Here is a 27,096-nt window from a genome sequence, read left to right as displayed (position 1 = left end):
ACTGCTTTTACCGGTTCTCACGGTCTCTTCGCTTGCAGATTTATTATATTTTTTCTTCTACCCTGAAGATGGAGGCGATACGTTCCTCCGAAACGTCGGTTAACACCACATATACACGGTGCCAAATCCCAGAAGACTGCTTACTTCTTGTATTGTTAGAAATTCCCAAAATGTGGTGGCTGTTTGTCAAAGTATGAAGGAATCAGGCGAAATGCAGTGTACAATGAATATAAGTACCATAAATACCTTAATCTAAGGCATGGTTTTTCAGTTTCATGATTATTTTTACAGACAGTAGGGCTCCTTGGACAAGTGATCAGCTCATCACAAGGCCTCTACCTAAACACAGGACAACACAAATATAGAATAAATATATACACACACCAACAATCCATGCCTTGTGTGGGAATCGAACCCATGATCCTGGCTTCTGATTGAGCAAAGACAGTACATGCCTTAGATGGCTCAGCTACTGTGACCAGCTTAAAAACTAATGGAATGCTTGAGTTTGTATCCTGAGTAATAAGAGTGAATTCCAGTTAAATAGGACACACTGGGACTAGAGTACTTTGCTACAATTAAGTGGCTGCCCCACATATATGAAGTTGCACATAAAGGTTTAAAAAGGTGTACAGTATATGTATACAGTTGCCGTCTTGTAGTGCACTCAATTTCACCCATTACTTCAAGACATGTTTCGGCAACATAGTGCCATCATCAGGTGCCCTAATTACGCTAATCTATTTCATTGCTTGCCTTTATAAAATTATTTAAAAAGTGCATATTTGTCAACTACAATAAATTTACACACACTAAAACTTGTTAAGATTATTCATCTTATGTGTCATAATTAAAACTTGCGTGTGGTTCTTCCACTATGGGGGTCGTTTTTCTTATATTCTGTGTAAACCGTGTCTTGTGGTGTGTGTTCCCTTCTTAGCTGCGAGTGTTGTTAATTATGACACATAAGATGAATAATCTTAATAAGTTTTAGTGTGTGTAAATTTATTGTAGTTGACAAATATGCACTTTTTAAATAATTTTATAAAGGCAAGCAATGAAATAGATTAGCGTAATTAGGGCACCTGATGATGGCCGAAACATGTCGTGAAGTAACGGGTGAAATTGAGTGCACTACAAGACGGCAACTGTATACATATCATGGAAGAAAATCGGTGCAACAGGATGCTAAAATACAACAAGGTGTACAGTACATACACAAGACAAAAGATAAGCTATTTATTAACAAAAATACTGACCTTAGATGAGCTGAAATAGTTGATGCAATCACAGAAAAATATTTGCCCTAGAAACAGATGTGATTCATTTATACGTTCGACCTGCATATGCTTCTTGACAGTTAGTGACAGAGGAACTGATTGACTGTACCCTGCCGTGTTCTCTTGATTGACTGCAACTGAACAAAATCGGCATAGGTTTCTGGTGCAGACATAGGAGTGCCTTCATTGCCTTCTTGCATGAAATAAAGTTGCAGTCCAGGAATAAATTTCCTGGAATCCTAGTTAGTCACTCATTCAAGCTCATTTGTGTCATCATCATCACTTTCCTGATTTTCTACTACCTTCTGGTGTTTTGTGGCAATTTGCTTCCTCACAATCTTCATTTTCATTATAACACTGAAAAACTAATGTTGATGCATGACAACTCTTCATAATTTGACGTGGTGCGTTTACAATATGTCATTTTCACTGTTGGCCTTATTCAACATCTCCAAGTCTGAGTGTCTGAAACCACAGCAAGCAAAGCAGTTCTGAATGATCTTGGTACTCATTCTTCGCCAATTCTTGGCAATAAACTGTGCTGCTTGTAGAAGATCAGCCCTTTCATTGACCTCCTTAGCTACTGAAGATGATGTCAGTAGATTTTCTTTAATTGCTTCAAGGATGTAGTTTAGCAACTTTGCATGATATAAGGTCTTCAAAATTTTTATGATTCCCATGTCCATTGGCTGTACCAGTGATGTGGTGTTGGGAGACAGAAATTCAAGTTGGATATTCTTCAAAGAATCTAAGGGAGGATGTGCTGCAGAGTTGTCAAGAACAAGTACATTTTCCACAATTTACAATGTAATTCCATGTGCCAACTCATTAGCCATTTCTTAAAAATGTTGGATGTCATCCATGCATGTTTGTTAGCACAGTATAGAACTGGTAATGTCCACACCAATCCCCTTAAAGCACCAAGGCTTAGCCCTTTTCCCAATAACCAGCAATATCCATTCATCAGTTCCTGACATGTTTGAACAGCACATCAGTTACACAATCCATAGCTTTCTTTGAACAAGATAGAGTTGCATGGTTATAGCTTAGGGAACTGTGCGGCGTGGATTGATAAAATAAACCTGTTACATTGGGCATTGTAGATACTGTCATGACTTAGGGGCATATGAATTAGATATTGGGTTTATTAACCACTTATACACCATTCAGAACTACATGAAATTACAATGCTATTGTTGATCTACACACTTTACACACTTTCTTTCCCTCACGAAACCTCCGGGACATGATGCCAGATCCCAGGCCACGCAAGTCCATGACTGACTCACATAAGGGTTAATGCCCTCCAATTACCTTGCCTCTCTCTCCTGACGCAATATTCTATACCTGCTCTGGCCTGCTACCTGCTGGCCCACCTCCAAAGATCCTTCCCCTCTCCTCTCTCCCTTCTCTTCCTGCTCTTATACAGCTGGGTTTATTCTCAACATTAGTCTATCAGTACTTGCTCATGCTGGTTCTTTGCTTGCTGATTTTCTTCTACCCTGAAGATGGAGGCGATACATTCTTCCAAAACATTGGTTAACACAATATCTACACAGTGCCATATCCCAGAAGACTGCTTTCTTCATAGTCACTGCCGTGAAAACCTCAAATCTTGCATACACACTTGACAGTTCACCATTACACACACACTAGGGTTCTCTGTCTTCACTAGTCATATCCTGGCAATGGATTTCAACCCAGTAATCTTACCAGTCTCACTGTAACTGCAGCACACATGAAGTTTTCTTTGCACAGCCCAATTCCTTTCTTGCAGTTTCTTCTCAATCGTCTTCAACTGCCATCTCAAGAGACTCCTTCAATCCTATCTCAGCTGGCCTGGGATCGTCCTTATATAGTATCAGGGTGGAGAAAACAGAAAACATTGTTTCCATCGTTTACCTGTTTACCGAGTCATTGCCCAGCAATGAACTTCTCCTCTGGCTCCGCTATTCTGGCTTTTAGGCATCATGTCACAATATATATTACTTTAGCAGATGTATGCTATTGTAACTCTTTGCTGAACAAATAATTATTCTCCTCTTCTCAACTTCCGCTCTCTGGAGGTCATCTTACATGGACTGGACATTGATTTGTATTCCAGTATAGAAGAAAACAGTGATGTGGTGTATGTCAACTTCTATAACTACTTACCTTCTCTCAATGAAGTATATTTCTTATTTAATGGCAAACAGTATTTCAGTAAATATATTATTTTAGCAAGTTTTCAATTCCTTTTTCACCTTATCAGTTTCATCTTTGAACACGTACTACCACAAATGTGATTTTATTGACTATAAGCATAATTATAAATAAATGTCAAACTGCTTTCACTTCAAAAAAAATTAGGTGTACGGAATTTTCTCAAATATACACGATAAAGTACTGCTTCTGAAGCATATTCACATACATATTTCATAAATATATATACAGTAATATGCAAAAAAAATGACAGGTGAAGAATGACACTCCTTAATCTTATTATAATGAAGTTGGATACTTGTGGTTTTCAAGCATGGTCATGAATCTCCTTCGAGCAGAGGGAGATCTTCACGCTTTTGTCGTCGCTCACATTTTGGACAAGGTTTTGTTGCATCTAAACAGCCCACATGAAATACAGCACTACAGACACCACACTGCAATAGAAAATGAGACGTTGTAAGCACTCACTGCTGGCACAGCAAATGTTAGGATTCTGACCTTATAAATTAAAATGAAGTTAAGATTTCTCGCAATTTACTCATTAAACTTAACAGTTTAATCCTTAGACTTTTCTGTGACAAACCAATCATGAGACAGAACAGGATGGGACTTTTGAAACTGATGTTATTCTAGTTTTTTATAATATCTCACATTCTACAACACTGCTAATGAAGACAAAAAAATCCACACTGTTTTCCATAACAGCAAATATGCTGCTGATATGTGGTTAAGAAAGGCTGACTGCTATAACAGTTATTAAATTATAGTGTGAAATTTGTGTGTTAAGAATCAATTATTCAACCAAAATTCTGCAGTAAATTTATCAAATGCTGTTTAAATGCAGAAACCTGGTAGAACGGGCTTAAAAATTATATATTGCAGACATTTCCTATACTTGGCTTGTTTCCTCAAGTTTCATGTGCATTTATGCAAGAGTGAAATGTCATACCACTTTCAGAAACTTTCATGACCCTATATTAACAGGTGCTTCCACTTAATTAGTTTGCCACCATGAAAATTAATTACACAAAACATAGTTCATCTTGTGAAGTTAATACTTGCTCATCTAATCACAGAATACCTTGCCTATTATCATTATCATGTTCACAAGAGCCCGCCACTGGACCCTATCCTGAGCCAGATGGATTGGCTCATACATGCAGCCATGCACAAACGTGCCTTGTGCTAAACATCCTAAGCACATGTACACCCTGTCCTCCTTATTCCTCATGCTTGAGACAGGTGGCTGCTGTATGCTCATAGCTTGAGAGTTCTGTCTGCTTTTCTTTCTCTCTAAAACTGTTTAGGTTTGCTGGTGCCTCCTGAGCAAGCACTCTGGTCCACATGAAGTTTGCTGAGGTAAGTTGTTTTTACAAGGTGGTTCAAATATGGCCCGGACTGATTTGTGTGTAAACAAGCCGCACTGCGCAGCAGCTGTGCAACCTTGAGAGAGTGAAGCCACAACCTCCACCCTCCCTCCTGTTTGGGTTAGAACCTGTTCAGTCCTGTTTGGGAGTTCCTAGAGTGATGAGCGAACAGAAGGTACCATGGAGCATGGAATAACGCATTGTGATCAAATTCCTCATTGGAGAAAATGTCCCGTCTGCTGAAATTCACCACAGGCTCCAACAACAGTATGGGGAAAGAGTGTCTCTCACGAACCCGTGTGTCTGAGTTATGTAAGTGCTTCAGAGAGGGCAGAGAGCGCGTGGAGAATGAACTGCATGATTGTCAGCTGCGAACATCCGTCACCAAGCAAAACACTGATTGTGCAGACTTGCTTATTCATGAGAATAGGCGCATCACTATCAAGGAACTTGGAGCAATGCTGTCCGTCAGTGTTGGTAGTGTAGAAGACACTATGGCACTATGGCAAAGTGAATGCATGGTGAGTACCATGCACTTTGATGGACATGAACAAAATGGTGTGCATGCAAGCTTCCAGTCATCTCCTACAGCAGTTTGAAGATGAAGGTGATGCATTTTTGAAGTCTATAGTGACCACCAATGAAAAGTGGGTGCGCTACTTCATTCCCGAGACCCAGCAGTCATCACGTGAGTGGCGAAATACCAGTTCTCCCAAACCTAAGAGACTGTGGAGAAGCCGTTCAGCAGGAAAAGTGATGGCAATGTTCTTCTGGGACTGGCAGGGGGTTATCCACGTAGACTTTCTGACAGATGCTAGAACAGTCAATGCAGCTTATTACTGAGACCTCCTGGCAACAGACATGGAGGAAAAGTTCTGATCCAAGTGGAAGACGGGTGGAAAGTTGGTAGCCTTCCTTCAAGACAATGCACAACCCCATATGGCCAAAACAATGGAAACCCTCTCGGAAATTGAAACGGAGCCTTCTGACACATCCGCCATACAGTCCCGATTTGGCCCCAAGTGATTTATACCTGTTCAGAAGGCTCAAATCAGACTTGCAAGGCATGCGGTTTGTGGACGATGACGCCGTCAACCACACTGTTCAGGAGTGGATACGCTGCCAACCACAAGCCTTTTTTGAAAAGGGCATCAGGATGCTTCCAGAACGTTGGGAAAAATGTGTTGACTCCAGAGGGGAGTACGTTGAAGACTGACATGTGCAGGTGTTTGCCAATTATGGTTTTTAAAAGATAAATCAGTCCCAGTCATATTTGAACCACCTTGTATAGCCCCTAAATGGGGGAGGGGGGGGATCTCAGTATGACAGGCAATGTATAGACCATGCTAAGGTAATTTATTTTCTTTTGGGCCACAGATTATGATTTGGATTTTGTTATTTATTTATCAGTGAAAGTCATTGCTCACAGATGAGCCTTATTTATATTACGTCGTGCAATCGAAAAGTTCCCGAAATATATTAATAAAAACTATTACAACTTACCTAGATCTTATTCTGCACCATCACCTTCAAAGTAGTCCCCTTGGGAGCGCATACACCGATCCCAGCATTTCTGCCACTTTTCAAATGCATCCTGGAAGTCTTTCTTTGTTAGGGTGTTCAGTACCGTCTGCGTTTCCGCTTGAATTTCCTCAACTGTATCAAATCTTCGCCCCTTCAACTTGATTTTCATCTTGGGGAAGAGAAAGAAGTCGCATGGAGCTAACTCTGGCGAGTACGGTGGGTGGGGAACAACTGCCATCTTGTTTTTAGCCAAAAATTCCTGCACAATGTAAGCCGTATGCGGTCGTGTGTTGACATGGTGGAGTACCCAGTCGTTCATGCGCCACTTCTCTGGACGTTTTCTCCTCATGTCCTCCCTCAAATGCCTTAAAACATCGCGACAGAACTCTTTATTGACTGTCTGACCAGGAGGGATGAACTCCTTATGAACAATCCCGTCAATATAAAAAAACAGATCAACATGGACTTAATGTTGCTCTTGACTTGTCAAGCTTTTTTTGGCCGAGGTGAAGAAGGGCTCTTCCATTGTGACGACTGCTGCTTGCTTCCAGGGTCGTAGACATAAACCCAAATTTCGTCACCAGTGACAACCTTCGAAAGAAAGTTTTGATCCTCTTGAAGCTGTTGCTGAAGTTCCCTGCAGACTTCCAAGCGATGCTGCTTCTGTTCATTTTGCAGCAGTCGTGGCACAAACTTCGCCGCAATCCTCATGTTCAGTTCCTCTGACAAAATTCGTTGACATGTACCATAACTTAGTCCCAAGGAGTTACAGAGGTCTTGGATGGTCAGTCTACGATCTTGCATAATCAGATTCCTAACTTTCGTAACATTTTCTGATGTTTTGCCCGTTGACAGCCGTCCCGAACGATCGTCATCATCAGTCAATGTTCGGCCATTTTTAAAACGCTTATACCAGTTGTAAATTTGTGTCTGGCCTAAACTGTTTTCACCAAAAGCTTGCTTCAACATTTGGTGCGTTTCTGTAGCGGTTTTCCCAAGTTTGAAACAAAACTTTATACAGACACGCTGCTCTCTCAGGTCAGCCATTGCAGAACCGCAAACTCACGGAAACACAACAATGGAAATATGTTCACCAACAATAAACACAACCACTCAACTCGACATCGCTTGCCACACTGATTCAAGAAGGATGTGTGAGGAGACACCTAGCAGTATTTCGATGTACTCATAACCATTCATGCGCAAAATTCAAATTTCGGTAACTTTTGGATTGCCCCACGTACATTATATTCCTTGTTTAATATATATGTATAATCTCTACTCTTTTTATTTGTTGAGTGTCTTCCATTTATAGTCCAACTTGCACACCCCACCTCACTATGTTTTCTCCTCTCATTCTTTTCATGGTGCAGAGGGTTGTTTACTGATATACCCAAGAGGAGGGGGAAGGCAATGCAACACCCCAGTGCCTTATGACCCATTTTAATATGAGGGCTATTCGGAAAGTAACCTCTGGTTAAATAGTAGTAATAAAGAAATGCATAAATATCACAGAATTCATTTATTCAGTTACATTTATAACCTACAGCAATGTATTTGGAAATACTGAACAGGAAAAATGTCTAATATGAGTAGATGCTCTGTTTTCAGACAGGCCAACTTGTAATTTATTTACTTTCCTTGTGGTAAGAGGCCATGCCTCACAAATTCAGCATTGAATGTGTCAAGAAGACTGTGGTTTGGTTTGTTTCCCATGTTTCAAATATATATTGTCACGTGTTGGGTGTATAACACGACAAATAACTTCACGCCGTATTGGATGTAGCGAATTCTATTTCACACTCACTCTTACCATCACACAATTTACAATCTCACAACTACTGCTATCTGCAGTATTACAATTAATTGGCCTGCGAAGGCTAGACTACAACTGACTGGTTGACTGACTCACTGCTGGCCAACTCGTAACTAACTTGGAACAGTCTTCGTTGCTCCTTATTTAGCCCCGTTACGGACAACACAGAAAACAGTTACGTAATAGGCACCACTGTTGTCTAACGCCGTGTTTGCCGACAGCCTAGCAACGCTGTCGGGAGTTGTTTACTGCTGAGTAGCAATGGCGACATCCCAGGTTACGTCACGGCTGGGGGGGGGGAGGGGGTGTCCTCCATAGCGCAACACGTCACAATATGTATTTGCAGATTGTCAGGTTAATGATGGAAACAAAATTTTACACGGATTCAGAGACTGACAGTAAAATATGTGATCTTTCAGTTATTACAAAAAATGATTTAGTTGAAATAAGAATTCATTGGCTGAGGTTAATGTAACATTAACTATCTACAATCAAAATTTTCCCTCCAATCATTCAAGTAAATATGACACATCTCTACTTACTCTGTATGTAGATTCCATGTCAAATGGGTAAATTACTTTGGGATTGTTGCAGACTTCACATATAAAACCCTTCTGACTGCAAAGCCAGCAAGACAAGACATGTCCTTTTGCAAATGAAACTACTTTTTGAAGAAGATGTGCCAGTGTTCCAGATGGAATCTGAAGTAAGTCCTGAAATGTAATTAAATTCATTACACCAGAGAGCAAATTTTTTTCATAACAACAACAACAACAATAATAATAATAACAATAATAATAATACAATGTAGTGGCAGTTAGGCACATATTACTGTTATACCATTAGTCATCTAAATCACACTGGGCTCTTTGATCAAACTACTAAAAGATTTTAAATTCTGTCTTCTAGCATATATGATTTGATTTCACAATGAAGTATGAATAACCATCCTGTTAAAGCACCTCTAAACCCATTATTACTCATACTTCAATGGTGAAGATTCACATCATGGTCTTCTGCATTACATACACTGTTATATGCTATGAATGTTCTGCAACACACTGGCCAACTTCAGATGCATGTTCTACAGGCCATTCAAAGAAAAAATGTTTAATGAACTATATGTCTATTTGACAGCAGTATCGAGGTAAGTGCTATCCTAGCGTAGCAACGAATAAACAAGCAGTTTGGGAAGAACATATCACCTACTTTCCTTGATATGACACGGACTGTATAGAAAATGATGTGTCCAACAACACTTCTATTGCTGCATGTATTCATTGCTGTGGTAACGTTTTTACTGAGCTGCTGCCTAGCAATGATAGGGGGATACACATATAGACACACAGACTAATAAAAGGGATTTATCAAGCATGCTGTTCACATAAGCTCAGGTGCCATGATATACATACCAAATTTCATAAAGACTGGTTCAGCAATTCAGAAGTCAGTGGGGTGGGGATACAGAGACAGCATGGAAAATGCATAAATCTACTTTAATTTTTTTAAATAAAGAAAACAGGCTAAAGTCATCTTTTCAACTTACCTTTGATATCATATTTTTAAATGATTACAACAATTAAGTTTCAAAGTTATTTCAACACATGTTTGAGATGCCCTCCATTGGACTGCATGCATGCTGCCAATTGTTGTACCATTGAATACTGCCACTGCATGCATCTCAGGTCATTTCTGATACCAGCTATGGCTTCATTTATGGCCTCTGCTAACTGATACCTTGCTTCTTGTTTATTACTGTGATATATTCTCTATTTCGTGCATCCCCACACAAAGAAATCTAATGGGTTTAAGACAGGAGATTGATACTAGGCTGGACAGTATACAAGCAGGAACTCGGTCAATTTACAGCAGTTCCAGCTCACTCCACTAGCATTTAACTTGAAAATGGTGTTGAATCGACCTAGTTTGTTGGACATTCTTTGCTTCAAATAACCTGTAGAACATGCCCCTGAAATTTAACCAGTACACTGGAGAACACCCAGTATACCGTGTAGGCACACATCACACTGGGAAGGATAGGCCTGCTGTCTAACCATTCAGACTTCTAACATGCCCGCAGTACTTCAGTTTGTTTTTACTGTGAACAGTAAGACCTTCTGAATGTCATTACTCATACTAAAACTTAGAAGACATTTTAGTGGAGTAAAAAAGTTGTCCCTGTGCTTAATTAGTTAAGCACAATGCCATGAAGACATATGGGCAAGAAGAGGTATAGCTCTACCCTTTTTGACCTCGGCACAAGATGGAGGCGAGTGTTCAGCTTCACAGCTGGGGAGAGCCCCTAGTACCCATTAGACAGGAGGCTGGGTGAGCCCCAGATTCAGTCTGGACACTGTCTGGAACTGAACCCAGGTGCCCAGCTCACAGCCTGTTGCTATACCTACTGGGCTATCCTGACTCCAGAAGATATTCTGGTACTTCTCAGAACTTTGGTGTAATAACATCACAACAAAATCCAGCTGGCAAGAATCTGACTGCTTTACAAATTTCAACATTTTGTCCTCCTGAGCAAAATATGGCCAAGGTTAGGTCCACTTGTGAAGACCTTAGACATATCTTGAGTTCCTATGACTGGGAAGTTAGACATTAAACTGACACAAAATTGGCATTTCCAGCAACTTGTTTTTGGTTAAAAAATGTTTTGGCTGTTGGCTCTGTTTCTGTAATCAGGTAAGAATATGAAACCCAATTTGTTGTGTTCTTTATATTAAGTTAATATACATTCCTCACAATGAGCTCAATATAGTGGACCCAACAAAGTAAGTAACATACTTTTTCCTGATAATAGTTGCCAGGCCAGATTCCAAAACACTTCATCACAAATCCTCAGATTTATCTTAAATTTAATATCAGTTGCATAAAGTGAGTTCAAATATTCATTATTCAAAGACAGTTCATACTTACTGCAACAGAATACAAGTGTACGTGTTCATACAGGTATTCTCGTGGCCAAACACGTTTCTGCAGTTCTTCAATGACTGGTTCACGGCATGTGAACAAGTATGCACGAAGCAGGTTCAGCTGAATACGGAGCAGCTGAAACAAAATCTTTGCTGAAGAGCAGTGAAAAATATAAAGCACAAATTACTTACTTCAACTGTGAATTTGGTGTACTGCAGCCTTATGAACAACTTTCTATAAAATGTATTCACAAAATCTGTTTGGCTCCAGAATAACAGCAACTGACTTTCTGATGAAGTTGAACCTGTTCTTGGCAACAAAGATACATGCTTCTTTGGTGTATGTACCAAATTTCTAAATATTATTTTGATGAATACCTGCATATAAATGTCTGATTTGTAACAGAGTTGGCCGAACACATAATGAACATTAAAGCCACATATGATAATTTTCTGAAGTTTGGAAGCAAACACATGGATGGCACAGGCATTTAGGTACATGCTTTTCATGCAGCAGATTATTTTATATTTAACCTTTAACGTACGAATGTTAGATATATCTAACAGCAAGTAACACTCCGATGTGGCCGAATGTTAGATTTGTCTAATGCAGCACACGTGCTCTCTTTGGGAGTGCTCACAGTTTGATATTCAGGTTGAAACCACAACACACCCATGCAAGGTCAAGTCAGTGGTTCATTTGTTAGGTCTGAACAATGAAATCGTTTATCACCTACTGGTTTCAATATTATTTACATTTAGATATGACTGTTTATGACTGGGTCAGCCAAATAAGAGCACAGCTTTGTGTTAAGAACTGAGAAGTAAATATTCATCTTAGTATGCAGATTAGTGCTACCTGAACATGCAAGGAAGTGGGTAGTTTTCAAGGACTGGTTTCAATAATGAATTATCAGTCAGAACATCAGTGTCTGATTATCAATTATTTATTTATAAAACATTTTTATTTTGTGTCTTGGTAGAGGTATAAAGCCGCTGAAGACAACAATGCACGTATGAGCTTTGTGGATAAATCTGACAGGATGGTAAATATACAAGGTGGTTCAAATATGACCAGGACTGATTTGTGTGTAAACAAGCCGCACTGCGCAGCAGCTGTGCGACCTTGAGAGAGTGAAGCCACAACCTCCACCCTCCCTCCTGTTTGGGTTAGAACCTGTTCAGTCCTGTCTGGGAGTTCCTAGAGTGATGAGCGAACAGAAGGTACCAAGGAGCGTTGAACAACGCATTGTGATCAAATTCCTCATTGGAGAAAATGTCCTGTCTGCTGAAATTCACCACAGGCTCCAACAACAGTATGGGGAAAGAGTGTCTCTCACGAACCCGTGAGTTGTGTAAGTGCTTCAGAGAGGGCAGAGAGCACGTGGAGAATGAACGGCATGATCGTCGTCCGCGAACATCCATCACCGAGCCAAACACTGATTGTGCAGATGCGCTTATTCGTGAGAATAGGTGCATCACTATCAAGGAACTTGGAGCAATGCTGTCCATCAGCGTTGGTAGTGTAGAAGACATCGTGAAATACCACCTGCATTATCACATGGTGAATGCATGGTGGGTACCATGCACTTTGACGGACATGAACAAAATGGTGCGCATGCAAGCTGCCAGTCATCTCCTACAGCAGTTTGAAGAAGGTGGTGCATTTTTGAAGTACAGTGACCACCGATGAAACGTGGGTGCACTACTTCATTCCCGAGACCCAGCAGTCATCACATGAGTGGCAGAATACCAGTTCTCCCAAACCTAAGAGAGCGTGGAGGAGCCGTTCGGCAGGAAAAGTGATGGCAACGTTCTTCTGGGACTGGCAGGGGGTTATCCATGTAGACTTTCTGACAGATGCTAGAACAGTCAATGCAGCTTATTACTGAGACCTCCTGGCAACAGACGTGAAGGAAAAGTTCTGATCCAAGCAGAAAACAGGTGGAAAGCAGGTAGCCTTCCTTCAAGACAATGCACGCCCCCATACGGCCAAAACAATAATGGAAACCCTCCAGAAACTGAAACGGAACCTTCTGACACATCCGCTGTACAGTCCCAATTTGGCCCCAAGTGATTTATACCTGTTCAGAAGGCTCAAATCAGACTTGCGAGGCATGTAGTTTGTGGACCACACTGTCATCCAGACTGTTCTGGAGTGGATACGCTGCCAACCACAAGCCTTTTTTGAAGGGGGTATCAGGATGCTTCCAGAAAGTTGGAAAAAATGTGTTGACTCCGGAGGGGAATACGTTGAAGACTGACATGTGCACGTAAGTGTTTGGCAATTATGTTAAAAAAAAAATTAGTCCTGGTCATATTTGAACCACACTGTACCATAGTTATGGAATTGCCCGGAGGACATGGAAATCGATAAAAAAAAATTTTTCCACCTTCTAGACATGATTATTCTTAATGCCTATTTATTGCACAAGTCACGTGGTGGAGAAATGAGACAGAAAAATTCTGCAAAATCCTAGTACGAGATTCGATTGTACAGTCGCATGAGGTGAATATAACGGTCAGTGCCGTTTCTCTGGGGAGGTCAGGTTTATTTGGGGTCCAACTGAGTCGAGTAGAGGTGAAACATTCACAACACTGGCCATTCAAAGGATATCAAAGACGTTGTCATGTGTGTTTGCTAAATAAGAAAACCAGGAGCATCCTCTTTTAATTAAAAAAGTGTGATGTTAGTCTGTGTGTCAACAAGGACTGCTTTGAGAAGTGGCGCACACACATTAGAGTGTGAGCACTGAATGGAGTTATCATAAACTGTGAAGTGATGCAGTTTATCCTCGCATACAGTCCGAACAAAGGATTATTGTATATAGTGTGATTATTTTTTACAAAATCAACATGTCTGAAGTTGCAAAAAATAACTATGGGGAGGTCGTTTGGAATTTCATAATATATATAATAAAGATGATACTTTGAATTTCATGACAGAATAACCACAGAAAAAATTGCTCTTTTGTGTATATGTAGAAAATGTTACTGTTTTTCAGGCTGTTTTTAGTTCATATTTCTATATTGCATAGAACGGAATATATGTAGTTTTTTTTTTCTGAAAGTCTGCAATTTTAACCCTTTTGCGCGGTGATTTAAATTCCGCGGCCGTCTCTCCGGCGGTAATATATTCAGCCGGCCATTTAAATTTTGCTCGAAAATGATTTATTCATCATTGTTCTTAAATTATATGAGATAGGAACATGAAACTTTCACTAAAATGATCTTAAATGGTGGTTTTATAACCTTACCTTATAATATGGGCGCCCTGTATCTCGGCCATGGAAGCAGGTTGTTTAGTATTTGAGCAGTGAATGGTACGCCTTGAAGGATGAAACTTTCACTAAAATGATCTTAAAAGATGGTTTTATAACCTTGCCTTATAATATGAGCACCCGGTATCTCGGCAATGCAAGCAGGTGACGCCTTGAAGCATTAGTCTAAACACAGCGTTGGCTCACATTCACCAAACCAGTACTGCGTATATTTTCTTTGGCTCTTTTTTTTTAACCACACTTCTGTGCAGCCTAGCCTTCTTCCCCGTGGGGGGAATAAAAGAGGAAATGTCTCTCCGTGAGTCGAATAGGTTGCCAGATTAGTTGCAGTAAATTCAACCTTTGTGTTATCATAACAAGGGGTTGGTGCTTCTGCGTTTCAGATTCCAACCATTTTGGCTGCCCCAGATGTCGTAGGGGTGACCACAGAATTCATCAACTAATTCTAAGAACTGGCTGGTATATAGCGAACGAAAGCAGAGCATAGCTGGCTCAAAAAAAATATTTATGGTCATCCCTCGAAACGACCACCAAGGTCAGTACGATAAAATGGCGTCAACTGGAGCGATAATACATGAAGGAATGAGTTCTTTTCCCTCCCCCACACACATCCGTATCGTCTCAGGGGGTGACCACAGTGTTCTGCCTTAAATTGTGGCGTTTTTCTAAGAACTGGGCCTTTGTACTGTGCGAAATCAATCGATCTTGCAAGAATAAATATTTGGATATCCCTGTTCTAAGAATTCCAATTGAGTGTGTTAGTGTGGCCAGCTCAGGGCAATATGATATTATAAACAAAGCACATATCACGTCTCTACTGTTTATAATTTCATAGGAAAGAAAACACGGCATTCATAAACGTAGAACCAATAAACTGCTCGCAAGAGCCACAGGAACTTTGCTGCAAGACAGGCATATGTAACGATGACTTAGCGCTCTTAAACTCGTGTCTGATTATAAACCGTTCTTGTGACAACAGGCCAGCGAAGAATCTAACAATCTACAGCAAAACCATCAATTATTATGGGCGTTATAACATAGGTGTGCAGCTGGACGAAACATACACGTCGAACCCCCCCAGACGATTTAAATACCTGACAAAACATACACGTCAAACCACGCCAACGGGTTAAAGAATTAGGGTCATTTAAATTCCGGCTGCAGCAGGCTCTCAACAATTTAAAAGTCCGTACTTTAAAGGTTAATCCATTCGTGCAACGGGGATCATGCTATATTTTTCCATGAGCCACACCAACTGGTCAAAGAAGTCACACACAGTTAGAATGCAACAGATCAACTATGTCTGATATACATTTCACAATTCAAAGAACATCTGTTTCAGATAATATGGGTGGCATACCTACTTTCACTGTCTGCCTAGGGTATTACTGCTTGCAGAAATCCAGACCATGTACATGGAAAATGCATAACTACATTATAGTCCCTTTCTGTAACTGTGTCATTCAGAAATTTTGAGCTGTTTCCACAGACAGTAAGGCTGAATTCAGTATTGTTCATCTTATTAGATATGGTCATTATGCTGCCTGTCATGGGAAGTCTGGCAAGAGCAACTGGGGTGCTGTTCAAGCAGTGCTACATCTTAGGAGTATCTTATAGGATACTGTAGCATGTAGACCCATTGCTATGAAATGACTGTAAATGACGGTCACTGCTAGGTAATGGCCATAGACAATAACACATGAATGATGTTCTCTATGTGGTCCATGCAGAGATGTTATAAACAGGACAATTGGAGCAATGAATTAGTTGTGAGGCAGTCACTGGCCAGAAGGACGTGAACTTAGAAGTTTTAGGATCTACAGTTTGGAAGCTGTTACTAGACAACAACTGGTGAAGACAAAGCAGACTGAGAAGACTCAGTATGTGCTGTAGTTAACTGCTGAGTGTGTGAATTAGCAAAATCACTATAGTTACTTGTAGTTACAATCTGTAAGAGCGTAGTAAATCCAAACCCCATCCACAGTCACTCTTGTGACAGTATTAATCTCTAGAGTCTGGTAGAACTTTACTGATCCTTTGGAGGAACATACTGCTTCTATCTTTACACCAAGACAGACTGGCCTACTGACCATCAGTCATAACATAACTTTGTCTCTGACTTGAGTTCCAGTTAGTTAGAGGACTGCTGGGGTTCAACTGTTGTGAGCTGTTGCTGTTAGAAGCTAGCAGCTGAGGCCATGGATACTTCAGGAACATGGAAAAAGGGGAACACCTGCAGATGGAAGCCACTACCAAGCAACACTAGTGAATATGTGACTGCGGACACTACTGTGTGTGTGTAACAGTGAACTGTGAAATGTAGTTATATGCTATATCAGAGTACAATAAATCTGGTCATCGATCCAAGACCCATCTGTCATTACTTTATCATGTGAAAATATTTTTCTGAAATGTGGGTATAAATATGGGCTGTGCATTTCTTTTGTACATGGAATGCACTTCCTGTTCTGCCATTAAACTTCTCCTTTCTTTCAACTGGAGCTGGATTTACCTAAATATTGAGGTGCTATGAAACAACAATATTCTGAAGGTTTTTTTTATAAACTTTGTATATAATTCACATCAGTCTAATATGATTGTAATCAGATCAGTGGCTGAAGTTATTATGTTTGTTTCAAACTTATGTTGAGAATGTCACATGGTGAAACAAGGCTCATTATACAAAGAGGTATTTTAGTGACTAGACAAGTTCATGGCTCTGCATTTCATTGTGACCACTGCGCTACTTGCTGCAAGGCTCATGCAAATTTTGCCAATGAATTAGCATGCCTGATGGGCAATAACATTTGAAATGAAGTAGTTACAATTCACAGATCATAGGTGGTGTTGAAAATGCTGTCCTCTCTACATGTACACATTTCTTGCAGTTAAATGTTACATTAAAAATGCAGGTACAACAATCCGTCTTGCACTTACAGCACACCATACACCAACTTTCACTAAATGACTTCAGGAATTGTGTTGCTATTTTTGCACTAGTCTTTGACTAGATGTTTAAGTGATTTTCTAGATGTATGTTCAAGTCTGGCCCCTATCTCATCTAATTCTCCTCAGTAAGCACTTCTGTTTTTGTTTCTGTCTATTAAGAGTCCCATTGTTCTAAGTTTATTCACTAAACTATGAATTGTTTGTCTGCTGGGAACTCTTTCATCATGAAATCTATGTAGAAATTTTTGCCAACACTTTCCAGCAGATCCATATTTCACATAGGTATCATACAGATATACACGTTGCTCTAAAGTATATTGCACCATGAGACTCACTAACTGTAACTGAGAACAGATGGCTAATGGAGCTGATAACTGCTGCCCACTGTTGACAAATCATAAACAAACTCTCACACTTAAACCGTACTGCTTGCTGTGAAATATAATACCATCAGGCGGTCTACAAGTTAATTACTTCCCTTCATTCTGAATGTTACTGGCTGATTCATCAGCAAAATTTGTATACATTTCAGAGCAGGAGGCGCACCAACTGCCGTGAAGCGCAGAGCCATGAACTAATCAAGTTACCAGAAAACCTCCCAGTACATTGTGCAGTATGCTGTACATTGAGGAATTTGTGTTACATGATAGGTCTGTTGGATCACCAAACCTACCCCTCACTCCCTTAAAGCTTTGGGACACTATAATGGCACTCAATATGGTAGAGAGGTCTGATTGTATTCAGTGTATGGTATTTTCTTTCAGAACTACAGGCATGAAAAGTTCATATTAATATCCTCTGTTTGCTGCATCAATTGACACAGGTAACTGAGGGGAATCAAATTAAATTTATGTCCCTTCTAACTCCAACAGCTTTATTCTCAACCCAACTGGAAAGGTGTAATCTGTTCTTTGTGCCTTTGCATTCTCAATGCTCCTTGCAGTTCTGAATAGCTTCAATACTCTGTGTACAGTTTTTAAATCTTGAAAATTCATTACTATGGTTTCTAAAGGTTACTGTTGTTGCAAGAATCAAATGTGGTGAGGGACTGCGTGGCCTGGCCTGTGTTCGCCTCTTGTACTGTCTAGATTATTCCAGATAACACTAAGCTGGCACCAATGGCTGAAGTCATCCAGCCACTTCTGAGATATTTCCTGCAGTCTGATATATCTCTAACAGCAGCTGTAAAATTCTTACAAGAGCCAAGTTTAGTACAGGGCAGAAGCATGCAAAAAGTTTGTGATAAAGAATATAAGGTTCTCACAACAGTGGTTATGAAAATTTCCCTCTTCTAGGATATAACGCCATGTAGTCCACTGAAAGTCAACTGACATTTCAAAGGAGACATGTTCCTCCAAGATGTAGGTTGACTTTCAATAGACTACACAGCATTATATCCCAGAAGACATAACTCTTCGAGAAGTTAGTGAATTGAAGTAGTCAGTACATTTTGAGTTCAGTTTAGCATAGTGCAGAGAAGGTATAAGAAGAAGCGAGTACAATGAGTGATCAGTGGCACTGTGAAGTAACGAGTATACAGTGACCTCAAGAGCGTAAGTGACAATATCAGTACACATTACTATACTATGGGTACTGTAGATACTTCACTTTGAAAGTGCTCCCACCTCACAAGTCTGTGTGTCTTCAATACTGTTATTGCTATTTACAGGAAATTAAAGAGCTATAAGCTTGGAGTGGCCTCCAGTGGCATACTAGTCTTATATAATTTCATCAAAATCCATCCATCAATTCTTGAAGTGAAATGTATGGCCAGAAAAACAGAACATCCCCGTGTGCATTTTACTATGCATAACATAAAACAATTCATAACAACAAATGAATATCTCCTTAAAACTTGTACTTTAACTTCTGGAATGTATAAAGCATGTACTTACTGTATGTTATGATTCAAACACAGATATTGTTTGTCCAATATGGAGAATGTATGTAGTTTTCAGTTAACTAACATTAAGAATATTTCATTTAATATTTCTTAACCCTTTCTCCCATCAGTATGGCTATTCCTAGGCTTACAATATTTATGCAGAAGAAAAGGTTATTTAATAACCAAGGGTGCATACTAAACAAAAATTAACCAAAAGCAGACGAGCAATATTTGTGCTTTAACCACTGATAATACTGTGACGTGTTGCGCTACGGATGAATTAACTGATTGAATGAGTATAATTAGAGCAGATTTTGAATACTATATTTAAAGCCTGCCATTTAAGATAACTAAAATAAAGCCAAACATGTTAAAGTGTACAGTTTATATTCTATTTAGGAACATTAATGACAAGCGCTTTCATATCTAATGGGCTTATCTCAGCACCAATGATGCTCAGTCTGAATACTATTCAGTATTCTCATTGTCATTTCTGACTATTCTTAACCTAATAACTAGTCTGGGTAATGATTATAATGGCAACAAATATTATGGGGGTTTATAGAGGAGAGATTAAATGTAACACTTATGTTAAACAGTAAAAACAGAAATAATCATTTAATGACAAACAACAAGTTATGCTATTCATCATATGAAGTCCATGGAAAAAATGACTAAATGTTATGTTATCTGTGCTGTCATATAAGAATACTAAATAAACACGAGTGAGAGACATGATTTATAAATCTAATCACATCATCACAGTACCTTAGATTAAGTACTATTTACCTGAAGTTGGGTCATGTCATCTACAGCAAGATACAGTCGAGGATTTAAACTCTTAAGATCCAGAAGGGGATGATGCTGGATCTCTTCAAGGAATGCAGCTGAGCGACGGGAAACAGGGAAGCGACGGAAATCCCAGTTGTGAATAGCACGAGCTGGTATAAGCCACTCTTGCCCAACATGGCATTCAGTACAGAAATATCCACCACTAAATGAGCAAACTCTGCAATATCCAATTCACAATGCAATATCACTAGAAAGATATTTGTTTTCTTCTTATACTGGCATTACTTTAAATATAAAGTTTATTTCTTCTATTTTCATTCTTCAGTACTGGTCTTGTACTTTCTTAGTAACAGAATACTAAGTTTGTTGACATAATGATCTAAATGGGCTGTGAGATGACAAATTGAGGTAGGGTGTGTTCCTCAAGTAATTTTTATTACACTTGTATGTGAATGTATGCAGATGCACACAGTGCTGGTTCCTAGAAAGGAAGATGCCAGTACTCATGTATAAAAAAATAGAGGGATGCAATACCTTTTGGTATACTGAATTTCTGATGTGAACACTTCCCATAACAGGTGCTTACTGACTGCACAATTTCTTAATGTGAGTCATTTTTAACATTTCCATTTCAAATGTAATGAACAAAAAATCTACATGGAATACAACACATACAAAGTCTTCTTATATGTCTGTTACATCCTGTATTTCCTGAATACTGTGTTTAATAGGAAAAAAGGTGTAAAAAATCTTTTGGGAAGAACAAATCAAACAGTGTTTTCTCAACAGAATATAAAACCAAACAACAACTGGACTTCTCGTAAGTGGATGTTAAACAGAATGATCTTTAAGTTAAAAACCCTTCAGAAAATAAAGACTGAGCCATGAAGGTCAACTCCTTACCAATATAGTATAAAAGAGAAAAACAAACAGTAGTACTAACTTGATGGGAGTACATATAAATCACATGACAAAGAACTGAAGGTCTAAAATTATAAGGCAGAGTTCATTAAGAAAATCTGTCCAACATTATAAAAAAAAGGTTCCCACAATAAAATTCAAACTTTTAAATTCTCTCATAAATAATTCACAAAGAAGACAACTAGTGAATTGGCTGAAGTGTATAAAGTACTTGACACGGCTCTTATAGTAACCTCTCATCATGACACATGCAATTTATGTGGGCAGTGCTAATCAATACAGTGTTACAGGGGGAGTTGCTGATTTAATAATGTAACAACAAAATGTCTAAAATAAAATGATTATCTGATTCTAAATGTCTGAGATAATATGATATGATATAATGACATAAGGATGTTTCCTGGACACTATCCCCTGTTTAGAGTAGAGGTTGTTTGTATTCCACAGGCTAGGTCTGCCACCATCTTCAGATTAAAAACAAGGAGGGAGGTGAAGTACCCATCCAGACAGGCCTGTTAAACAAACCTGGTCATTACTGCTGCAACCAGTTTTAAAAAATGTGTTCATACAGAGCAAATAATGTATGGCTTGTTAATTTCTTAACTCTAAAATTTTTTAAGAGGCTCACTGGCCTGCTGTGACTTTAAAATAGCACCATCCATCCTCTGGATGAAAACAGTGTCTGAGCTCTTAATTTAACTGAAGATAAAATGAAAGGAAAATATTATGAGCTGTAATAAAACAGAGGAAATACATTTTCAAATATCAATCAAGGAACATAATGGAGAATCTGATAGACAGAATGAAAATTCTGATTTGTAGTATTCATAACAAGTCAGCTAGGTTCAATATAAGGATCACGATTAATTCCTTTGGTCATATTTGACCAAAGAGTCAGCCATCCTGCATAGGCCCTATCACATACCTATCTATACCTATATAGTCCCACACTTTAAAGTTATGTGTATTATTCAACAAATGTCCATGCTATAGCTCAGGGCAGTTAGTCACCACCTTCCTGCCGTGGTGAGCTGGGTTTGAGCCCGGGTCAGGTTATGTGGGATTTGTGGTGGACAATGTGGCACTGGGGCAGGTTTTCTCCAAGTACTATGGTTTCCACTGCCAATCTTCATGCCACCAACTGCTCCACAATCACCATCATCATACTACTAATATTAATATGGGATTTTGAGCGTTCATTATCAAGCTTGAAGTAATGCCGGTTCTTTAGTATTATGTTTTTCTGAAACTTTTATAAACAGAAAACATAATTAGAAACATATGGCTAGAACAAAGAATAACCATAAAAATGTAGCAGCATCAATATATCATCATCATCATCATCATCATGCTAAATTAGGCACTACATGGTCTGTTCCATCCTCCTAACGAGTATGCTGATCCCTCCACTTTAACTGTGGGCATCTTATGTCAGTAAAGCAATCTTATGACAAGTATAGGGAGTTTATCTGAGAGCCTACTGAAAACTGATTAGCCATTCTGGTGAGAAAGACACATACTCCTTACATCAATCACACTGTATGTGTGTGTTTGTGTGTATACTTGGGGAAGAGTACAAGTTATGAAGCTCCTCATTATGCAGCTTTCTCCAACCTCCTGTCACTTCATCCCTCTTCAGTCCAAATATTCTCCTCAACACCCTGTTCTCAAACACCCTCAGTCTATGTTCCTTCCTTAATGTCAGAGACCAAGTTTCACACCCATACAGAACCACGGGCAAAATTATAGTTTTGTATATTCTAATTTTTATGTTTTTGGACCGCAGACGAGAATCTCCTCCTAATTTCCTTCTCAATCAGGTTTTGATTTGTTATCGTCGTTCCCAAATATTGAATTGAATTGAAAAATATCAGAACTTTGCCAAATTTTCACAACATCTGTTTCATATCGTTATGTCACGATTTTGCCCTGCATTTTGGTGATGAGACAGCAACATATACTTAGTGCTCATGGAGACAGTCATGTGAAAAAGGAGGAAAAGATTCTGCATACATTTCAAGTTTCAGTATCCTTAATTTCTGAAAAGGGACTTCAACATGTCAATGTGAATGTGTTATGGAGGCGCCAGAAATGTGTAACAATATGGACCACTGTGCAGTATCTGATGTGATCAGCGTCGAATATGTTGACTTATGGGCTTGCTGATTGCACTGTGAGTCAAAAGGTTTATGATAAAGTTGATGTCAGAAGCATGCGTCCCTCCTGCCAGACCAGCTGAACGAGTTACAGCAGGTTCTCAGATGATCTCCCTGTATTTATATTTGAATTATTTGGTCTGCTAGACTAAGATTACTGTATAATTTAACACACTACAAAGCACTTCTCACTAACACAGCTTAGAGTATACACAATATAACTTGAGCTGTTCTCTAACATCAGCTTGTCAAGGCCTTTAGATGGCAGGAGTGCTTTCCTTTCACAGTACCCAATTTTCACCTACATGAACACATAACATGAATGTTATAAAATATGTTAAACACATATGGTATTATTATATGGCTGTCAACACAACAAATTCCAACTAAATAAACCAATATTACTGTATTAACAGTTGTTTATTATTCTGTTTCTGCTACATGTTCAATCTAGCTGGTCATCATCAGGCAGTTTTCATGATACATCTCTTGTTACTGGATTGTGTTCTAAAATGAATCCATATTAGTAATTGCATGGATATATGCATATAGATATGGGTGTATATTTCATTCACAATTCATCTTACTAAATTTATGTTGTAATATTAGTCTTAGAGTTAAAATGTTTAAACATTGTTATTCAAATCTCTATCAAAATGTTAAAATGTTATTGTTAATTATTGTGACATGTTGAGCTATGGATGATGCCCCCCCCCGCCATCCGTGATGCGCCGAGCGAAGCTGAAGTGAGCCGAAGTTAGCCGAGTCCTAGCATCCTGGTCGCTATGCAACGCGAGTCAACAGCGATGACGTCACCTAGGGTACCGCGGGTTGCTAGGCAGCGCGGGTATACAGGATTGCGAGAGACGACGGTAGTAACAGCGGTTACTACCGCTAGCGTTGCTAGCAACACAGCGCCAGGCAACAAGGGTGCTTATTACGTGGCCGTTTTCTGTATTGTCCGATCGAGGCTACATGAGGAGCAGCGAAGGCTATTCACAGTTAGTCCTCGAGCTACCGCCGAGTTAGTTCCGAGTTAGCCAGCAACTAGTCAGTTGTATTCTGGCATTTGGAGTGTACTATTTGTGATACTGCAGATAGCAGTAATCGTAAATCTGTAATTTGGGTGATTGTAAGTGCGAATGTGAAATAAAATTTGCTACATCAAATACGGCGTGAAGTTATTTGTCGCGATATATGCCCAATACGCGACATTATTAATTAATGTATGCTGGAATCATTGTTTATGTGAAGTGAATGCCCACAGTGATCTGTCATAGAGTAGAGGGTAGTTTTTTATCTTGGAAATTGGTGTTGTTTTTAGTCTGTTACATATCTGAAAATAGATTAATGGTGTGCTAATATAGTGCGACTGTGAGTGAGGTATAATCATACAGTATGGTATAGGCATTAACACATTATGTGGGTGATTACTAAAGTGCAAGTGATGTTACAAGTTCTATAGATTATTTCTATTTCTTTCTGTAGTGAAATTATTCTGCAATGGGAGTGGGTATTTTTAGCGTCTTCTATTAATGTGTTGTACTACTCTCTTATTTACTACAAATTTGATTTCTTTACTTATGTTGTGTTTTATGTGGATTTTTCACTACTGAATATTGCAGTTGCCCCTGTTTTGATTCTGTTAGGATTGATGTTTAATGTCACAGTTATACCACATACTGATACACAACGTGATGCATACAATAAAGATCTTAAACACATACAACTTGAGTTATGCAAAACAGATCAAAACCTCACTAATTCAAACTAATTTTGAGCAAATCCTTGTCCAAATCAGTGAAAGTCCAAACTATAGAAATGCTACTGAATATGTGTTTAGGAAATTATAATATGGATTTTGCAGCTCTTTTTAAACAGTGAAATTTTTCTTTGTAACTTAGGACTGCATATCTTAAAATAAATTTGTCATAAAATGTAAAAATGTAATCTCAAATTCTTCTTCTTCTATCCCTTCAAGATCAAATTCCAGTTCTTCACTGATAATGAATTTGTTTCATGCATTATTCTTTTAATTTTACTCCAGCTGGTGGCCTAGTTGTAAATTGCACTTTTTTATGTTGTGTTCTTTCAGTCCCATTAGTGCTTTAGTTCCCAGCTATCTGTCCAAATTATGGCAAATTCTCAATTAGTGAGGTTTCACTGTAATTTGTAACTGAAAATGCAAACTGAATCAAATTTATTACCTTGCTTTGCCAAAATTCATTCCTACAGGATGACCACATCCCTTGCATGCATAATTCTGGCTGTCAAGGCCTGGTTCTGTTGCCAGTTTTCCCAACTGCTGAATCAAATTTCCAAATTCCTGTACATAAGTAAATAAAATATCTTCAGTGCACTATTTAGAATTTTATAGTTTACAGTTTATATCATACACTTTGACTGAAATTCTCCTGGCTATAACTCATACTTACAGGAATGTCGAACAGAGATGTGGGGGAGGTAGGCACCACTTCAAACCCCAGTCCATATAATGAGGAGAACTACAACAAATTGAAAATGAGACCACAATGCTAGGAATCAGATTTAATGGTAGGTAATTTCAGAGTCTGGTATGAAAAACAAACATTTATTCAATGAAACATATATGTGGTAGAAACAGAGGTTACAGTCAAGACTCCTTATTTCTACAACAGACAGGAACATGGTCATTTTATTTTGGAAGTTCAGTACTTATAATGAATGTTCAAGTAATATGAAGGGGGACCCAAAAATAACCGGAACCGACCTGTTGCGCACGCTGGCTTCGTAGTTACAAGTTGTGCTGCTAGGTGGTGTTAGCTGGGGGTCTCCCGCGACTGTTAGTGAGCTGGCGTCAGTCTGAGTTAAGTGGTTTGTCTGTGGTGCTCTGTTGTGTGCGTTCCTGTTTCAACCCTTTGGCGATTAGTGAGATGGCCGACCAGAAGGAACAAAGAGTGTGCGTGAAATTTTGCTTTCTGTTAGGGAAAACTGCAGCCGAGACTGTTGGGATGCTTCGGCAAGCCTTTAATGATGATGTTTTGGGGAAATCACAGGTCTACAAGTGGTTTTCCCATTTCAAATCTGGCAACATGTCAACAGAAGACATGCCACGCCCTGGGCGTCCTTCGACAGGAAGATATGACGAAAACATTGCCAAAATCAAATGTGCAATTGATGAAGATCGTCGAAAGACCATTGACCAACTTTCTGAGGAAACGAACATCTCATGGAGCACGGTCCAGCGAATTTTAACCGAAGGTTTGCACATGAGACGGGTGTCTGCAAAATTTGTTCCTCGCTTGCTCGGAGATGACCAAAGAGAAAACCGCGTGAATGTTTGCCGCGACTTGAAGAGTGAAGTGCAGAATGATCCAGAATTTCTTAAAAGAATTGTGACTGGCGATGAGTCTTGGTGCTATGGGTACGATCCAGAATCAAAGCAATCATCAAGCCAGTGGAAAACTCCAACTTCACCACGACCGAAGAAAGCGCGTCAAGTGCGATCCAATGTGAAAACAATGTTGATTTGTTTTTTTGATGTGAATGGCATTGTCCACAAAGAGTTCGTTCCGCCAGGACAAACAGTGAACCAACATTTTTACCTGGATGTGTTACGAAGATTACGAGAGAGTGTGCGACGAAAACGGTCCGAAATGTGGAGAAATGGGAACTGGTTGCTTCACCACGACAATGCTCCAGCCCACACAGCTTTGACGGTCCGACAGTTTTTGACAAGCAACAACATGGTGATTGTGCCTCATCCACCTTACTCACGCGACCTGGCTCCGTCGGACTTTTTTTTGTTTCCACGGATGAAGAGAAGTCTGAAAGGAAAGCAATTCCGTGATGTGGATGAAGTCAAAGAAAACACACTAAAGGCTTTGAACAGTATCCAGCCTCAAGAATTCCAGCACTGTTTTGAGCAGTGGCAAAAGCGTTGGGACAAGTGCATTAATACACATGGACAATACTTTAAAGGGGACTAATATACAGTTCAATAAAAATGCAAAAATAAAAAAT

General features: G+C 39.3%; 1 protein-coding gene across 1 annotated transcript in view; it reads right to left on the bottom strand.

Annotated features, from left to right (window-relative positions):
- Nucleotides 1-3,435: 3,435 nt before the first annotated feature.
- LOC111873955 overlaps nt 3,436-27,096 on the bottom strand; it is a 35,085-nt gene continuing 11,424 nt past the window's right edge. The window contains exons 3-8 of the mRNA XM_023869070.2: nt 25,530-25,598; nt 25,302-25,420; nt 20,015-20,234; nt 11,115-11,246; nt 8,732-8,902; nt 3,436-3,916 (exon numbers count right to left, since the gene is read on the bottom strand). Of these exons, the coding sequence (XP_023724838.1) occupies nt 3,800-3,916; nt 8,732-8,902; nt 11,115-11,246; nt 20,015-20,234; nt 25,302-25,420; nt 25,530-25,598 (828 nt within the window). The 3' untranslated portion in view covers nt 3,436-3,799. The remainder of the gene's footprint in view (nt 3,917-8,731; nt 8,903-11,114; nt 11,247-20,014; nt 20,235-25,301; nt 25,421-25,529; nt 25,599-27,096) is intronic.

Source organism: Cryptotermes secundus, unplaced genomic scaffold (assembly GCF_002891405.2).
Source record: "Cryptotermes secundus unplaced genomic scaffold, Csec_1.0 scaffold826, whole genome shotgun sequence".
Lineage (NCBI taxonomy): Eukaryota > Metazoa > Arthropoda > Insecta > Blattodea > Kalotermitidae > Cryptotermes > Cryptotermes secundus.
The sequence above is the reverse complement of the archived record's forward strand: the minus strand, read 5'-3'. Positions and strand labels throughout refer to the sequence as shown.